This window comes from Eucalyptus grandis, chromosome 9 (genome assembly GCF_016545825.1).
Source record: "Eucalyptus grandis isolate ANBG69807.140 chromosome 9, ASM1654582v1, whole genome shotgun sequence".
In the NCBI taxonomy this organism is placed as follows: domain Eukaryota; kingdom Viridiplantae; phylum Streptophyta; class Magnoliopsida; order Myrtales; family Myrtaceae; genus Eucalyptus; species Eucalyptus grandis.
Genome location: NC_052620.1, coordinates 38,043,049 through 38,049,540, shown reverse-complemented (window position 1 = coordinate 38,049,540; position 6,492 = coordinate 38,043,049). Strand labels below are relative to the sequence as shown.

Here is a 6,492-nt window from a genome sequence, read left to right as displayed (position 1 = left end):
ATACAAAAGTTCACTGTGTTCCTTTTGTATACTATTATAATACTATTATTAACTTGTTTAATTTGCATAAATTTTAAGTTCTATATGAGAATTTCTTCGAATTCTACCAACCTATAAATTCCCACTAGAAAAAATAATTACATGACTTCATATAATTATCATATTTTCAATTAAACATTAAAAAAAAAAGATGTAGCATGATATGAACCAATGTACAAAACAATCATGCAACAACTATAATCAAAAGTGAAATTCATAATATAATAAAAAAAGATCAAGGATCTCTAGCTGTTATTCAAGCTTGCTTGAAATTAGGAAATTGCTAGCACGTTAAATCATATACGTGTTATCATTTAACCAAGCTCTATACAACTTATATGTGATAATTTTCATGTAGGCTAACTTATGTATGTCCAAAACCATAGGGAAATACAGATTAGAAGGAATAATCAATGCACTTATACTCCAAAAATATGTAAATTTAGGGTTTCATATGTATTTTTATACTTGTAAAAAGTCTCAAACATATAAAACAACCATACCACAATGTAAAGCACTTTAATATGAATGCATTGACACCAAGCATGCTCCAAACGGAGCTAGCATGCGCCCACATGCCTTGCCTTTGTGGGAGGCGCATGTGGTGCACGCTCTAGCAAGCCAATGTGGCTCCTAGCCAGTCTGACCAATTAGACCAGTCCAATAGTCAATCGAGTTGGGTCATTGATGACATTAGCAAATTGGTTACCAGTGGTTTGCTAACGTCAGCATCATCACGTGACCATCACGCGTTGGCGTTCCCAGCCTTGAGATCATGTTCTGATGGGTCTTCCAATCAAGTCGTGCACTTTACGCATCGGGGAAGGAAAACAAATGTCAAATGTCAAAAGTTTATTAAAACAAGGCTCTTGATAAATTTCGGGAAGTGCACAATCTGAATTCGATGTGAGAGATCGACCCGACGAAGAAAGGTCAACAACAAAACAAAGCCACGATGTTTCCTCAATTTGGAGGTTTGTTCCAAAGCTATTCAACCTGGATGGCCAAGGAAACAAGACGTATATAACGCCAGGAAAAAAAAAAAAGGAGCGTCATATAAGGCATCTTCATCGTCTCAAAAGATCTACTTCATTTTCAGTCTAGAAGAAGGAAGAGGGCAGAAGAAAAGGCTATTCGATGGAGTCAACTTCATCCTCCGAGTCCAATCTCGCCACGGCCAAGGCGGTGCTCTCGGCCGCCGCATCCGTCACGGCCACCGTGATGCTCGCTCGCTCCATCACCCAGGACCTGCTCCCCGAAGACCTCAGGTACTACTTCTCCTCCGCCCTCCAGGGCTTCCTCGCCCGCTTCTCCTCCCAGCTCACCCTCGTCATCAAGGAGTACGACGGTCTGGTCAGCAACCAGATCTACGATGCCGCACAGACCTACCTGTCCGCCAAGACCTCCCCCACCACACGCCGTCTGCGGGTCGCAAAGCCCGAAGGCGAGGACAACCTCAACGTTTCGATGGAGCCGTGGGAAGAGATCGTTGACATGTTCGACGGCGTCAAGCTCAGGTGGGTCATGGCCTCGAGGAGGGTCGAGACTAGTGTCGGAGCCAACCAAGGGTGGTGGATGATGGAGGGCCCGGTTGCCATGGAGTCCGAAACCCGGTACTTCGAGCTCAGCTTCCACAAGAGGCACAAGGACATGGTCATGGGCACGTACCTGCCCCACGTGGTGGAGGAGGCCAAGTTGATGAAGCAGGAAAAGAAGACGCTGAAGCTGTTCACGCCGTGCTGGGAGAACATTTATCACGACAGCCTCTCCGATGCGTGGACCCCGGTTAACCTCGACCACCCTGCGACGTTCGAGACGCTCGCAATGGAGGCGGGGACCAAGGAGTTCATCATGGAGGACTTGATGAGGTTCGTCAAGAGGAGAGAGTTCTACAGGAAAGTAGGCAAGGCGTGGAAGAGGGGGTACTTGCTGTACGGACCGCCAGGGACGGGGAAGTCGAGCCTGATTGCGGCAATGGCGAATTACTTGAAGTTCGATATTTACGACCTCGAGCTGACGGAGCTGACCCGGAACTCGGAGCTGAGGAAGCTGCTGGTGGCAACGGCGAACCGGTCGATCTTGGTGGTGGAGGACATTGACTGCACCATCGAGTTCCACGACCGCATGGCTGAGGCCCGGGCGGCGTACCCCGCACCCCAAGGCAAGCAGGGGAACCAGGTTCATCTCTTCATACCTCGATTATTGAGGTTTTTTCTTTATCATTAGGTGGTTAAAAATATCTGTCCTGTACGTTAAGCAGTATAAGCGAATTACGGTTCATTTCACAAGTGTATGCATGTCATGATCCTGAGATTGTCAATAGAAAGAAAACTAGAACACCAAGCACAAGCATAGAATCTTACTCACACGACTCATAATTGAATTTGCCAGTGTTGGTGGTGATAGAGAGATTTAGAATTGGAGATTTTATCAGTAACTAGGTTTTCAAAAGGACATGAATCCTCTCACTTTATTTAGATAAATTGATCTAATTACTCTCAAACATATCAAAATTGATCCAATCTTTTGTTTAATTTAATGTCGTGCTCAGATGTTAAAGGGTGATTAAGTATGTGACATGGCAGGACATGGAAAAGGAACCCCGTCACATGGGTTAGAAAAAGAAAATATACACATCCAACTTACACTGACACTATGAAATTTTCAAATGGTTGAATTCGTCAGTCCAGATGTGATAAATAATACAGTTTTGGACAAAATAAATTATGCGTGGATCCATCTTGCGACCCACTTAGAAGCCAAACATTAACGGAGAATAATGAACCTTGGTTTTCAAGAGGAAAGCGTAATTTATTATCTAAAAATATTCTATCACTGACCCTAAAGCTTAAGTTGGGTTTTAATTTTGACTTAAAATTAAGCATAAAATTATATAATAAAAGAGACAAATTAAGGATTTCGAAATCATGTAAAATTTTGTGAGATTATTATTAACTATTACAAAAGCCTAAACTGTTAATTGAATACATGATTAGATATTTTAATATTTTAATATTTTAATATTTTAATATGACCCTTAATGAAGTCCAAACACGAAGATTGATTGTGGGACAGAGAATATATTTCGGTTTTAAATGGGTTTATTCACTATCGGGAAAATGACAAAATTGAAGTTGCAATGAGAGAAAAAGGATGAATAAACAATTTCTTGAAATCCTCATACCACATTTATTGGCTTGTACTTTTGGATTTTGAACGAACACATGCATCAATATGAAATTTACATTTTGAAAGTGCGGAAAGATAGTGCCAAGCAAATTGAATTCACGGCTAAAGCTGGAAATCAAAATTCAAATAGCGACAATCGAGTCAACGGCACAATTATAGTCCAAATCACCCTGTATAGACATAAACTTGTCTGATTTCTCTTTAAGTGAAATATATATATATATATATGTGTGTGTGTGTGTGTGTGTGTGTGTGTGTGTGTGTGTGTACTCTTTCTCTTTGCTCCAACTATTGATGATCATTGACTTTGGCATACCGCAGGTCATGTTGTCAAGTTTCCTCAATTTCATCGACGGATTGTATGTGTACCCTTTCTATTTGCTCCAATTGTTGATGATCATTGACTTTGGCATGCCGCAGGTCACATTGTCAGGCTTCCTCAATTTCATCGACGGACTCTGGTCGAGTTGTGGTGATGAGAGGATTATAGTATTCACCACGAATCACAAAGAAAAGCTTGACCCGGCACTTCTTCGGCCGGGCCGTATGGACGTCCATGTTCACATGTCTTATTGCACCCCATGTGGGTTTAGACTCTTGGCTTCAAATTACCTCGGGATCAAGGTTCACGTACTCTTTGAAGAGATCGAAGACTTGGTCTGCACCGCCGAGGTAACTCCAGCTGAAGTCGCAGAGCAGCTGATGAAGAGCGAGAAGCCCGAAGATGCATTGAGGGACGTGATTGAGTTCATGAAGGAGAAAATCAAGGAAAATGAGGAGCTCAAAGCCAAGAAGGCTGAGCAAGAATTGTTAGCAGAGAAAGAGGAAAAAGTGGAGGTGCGAGAGGTTCCAAATATTAATGTGGAGGAGGACAAATATGCAGATGATGAGGAAAATTAAAATCAATTTATAAGCTTTTTGTACTATAATTATCTCGAAAATTCAAATAATAATCATTGAGTCTTTCTTGCAGAGGAGACGTCTCAAATAAAATTTCTCATTTCATATCCTCTAGTAGTAACTTCTTCCATAAATCTCATGGACGCTGTTCCATGGCCACCGCTATCAACACATTTCACCACCGCTTTATTTGCAACGCTATTGTCACGCTTCGACATCGTCACTACATCACATCGACCACCACCGTCGACAGTATTCCACGACTCTATTTATTTGGGACAAATAAATCCCACGTCTTTTGCCGTTATATATGTTCACTTCACTTTGGCGGCAAGTCACGTTGATCGAAATATATTAAAATATAGTTACATCAGATTTTCCTGCAATCCAAATTGGTGATGGCAATCTAAATCGACAATGGCATTAAATTGATTATTTATTTATTTTTTTACCAAAATGGCATTGAAGTGAATGCTTGAAAAATTTTAACATTCAACTCAAAATCTATCACACTTTTAGTATCTTTTTTCCTATTCTTATAATTATTTATGTTCTGGATTAGTAACTTCCCAAATTGTTCTTGATCCAAAAATTTACACGTGACTCAAAATTCATGTTTGTGAATCTTATAGGATGAGACCCAGGACTTGCCATGGTACTCTATTTTATCTTGGACTTAGGACACAAATCATCCGATGGTCTCCCTTTTCGCTCATTCATAATTTCTTGTTATTTTGACTTCGTTTGTCTTACAAAAAATGAACAATTTGAAAAACATTTTTCTAAAATCAATTGCTTGTATCGCTTAAGAATAAATAAGAAATATTTTCATTGTTCATGAAAATATGTAAACATAAATTGATGTCGATAATAAAAACATTTTCTATTGACTAATTATTTAAAAAGATACAAGCAATCATTTTTTGAAAAAATATTTTTTAAATTATTTATTTTCGCAAGCTTTCATTTTGCTTTATAATTTCACTTCCACCATAGTTAGATTGGCCATGATCAATGTGTTTGAGGGGCGCAGTAATATGACACTGGAAGTGGTGCGTGCTCATAGCTAAAAATGGCTGTACAACGGAGGAGCTGCCAAGAAATGTTGAGGATAGCAACGGGCCGGTTAAGAACAAAGCGAAAAAGAGAATTATAGAGAGGGAAAAAAAAAAGGCATGAACTTAGAAATTTAGTATGCGACATGAAAGGAGTTTTAAAAATTAACAGTCAAGATATTACAAGAGTTAGACAATCTTGGCCACATCAAACTACAAAAGACGTACGTAACATGTGGCTTGTTCTCCTATGGGAGTTTCCTGGCAACTTCGATCGGGCAAAGGCGTGCATCTATTTGAGACCTCTTTCGAAAAATTCAACCATTAAAGTTTGATAATGGGCCGTGAATAGACCATGTAAACTTGTCAAATCACACCGATATATCATGCGATTTCTCTGAGTAGAATGTATGTGCCGTATAATCATTGCTTTTGGGATGTCACAGGCCACATTGTCAAGGCTTCCTCAACTGTATCGACTATGAACCACAAAGACAAAGAAAAGCTCGACCTGCCGCTTCCTGTTTGATCGTAGATGAGAATGCAATTCAAAAGTTTAAATTGATAGGTAATACATGAATTTATTGAGTATTTAAGACCCATTATCAAGCGATGAGGGACAATATAGACATCCATGTTCACATGTTTTATTGTACCCCACATGGGTTTAGGCTCCTGACTTCAAATTACCTTAGGGTCAAGGATCACGCGCTCTTTGGTGAGATCGAGGATTTGGTCTACACTGCCAAAGTCATTTCGGACGAAGTCACGGAGCATATGATGAAGCAAGCGAAGTGTTGGAGAAATCTTTCCAGAATATTTTGAAGCTGACAAAACATTTCTATCAGTCTAGTCTGGATGTCGACAGTTTAAAGTCTCAAGACTCAAGACTCAAGACTCAAGACTCAAGACTATTCTCACTGACAGTCTTTCTAATCCAGTGACGAAGGAAATCCGAAGCCTAAGTATATGGTTGAGGATTCGATCCTATCCTCTCGAAAAGATCCCTTGGTTGGATAATCATTTCGGATTCTTTGATTCTTATCTAAGATCAATTGAAGATCCAATGTTTGACGAAACATTCTTGGAATGTTCTATTCTTGAAACCAAGATCCTGATTGTATGGGCGAACAGATTGATGGGCTATCATCGATTCCTTAAATAGCTCGGATGATCTTCTTAATTGATTCCGTCCAACGGGTAGATTGGAGGAATTCCTTTGGTAAGTGCCAACGGCTATGAAGGCATAAAGGAGTATAAAAGGAAGACGTTCTAGTTGATTTAAGTGTGTGATTGATAGAAAAATTCC

The 6,492-nt window shown here is 40.0% G+C and overlaps 1 protein-coding gene across 1 annotated transcript; it reads left to right on the top strand.

Annotated features, from left to right (window-relative positions):
- The first annotated feature begins 1,093 nt into the window (after window positions 1-1,093).
- LOC104430047 (AAA-ATPase At3g50940) lies at window positions 1,094-4,202 on the top strand. The gene is made up of 2 exons (XM_010042822.3): window positions 1,094-2,217; window positions 3,649-4,202. Exons 1-2 carry the CDS (start codon window positions 1,177-1,179, stop codon window positions 4,126-4,128), a joined length of 1,521 nt encoding a protein of 506 aa, XP_010041124.1. The 5' UTR covers window positions 1,094-1,176; the 3' UTR covers window positions 4,129-4,202.
- The last annotated feature ends 2,290 nt before the right edge of the window (window positions 4,203-6,492 follow it).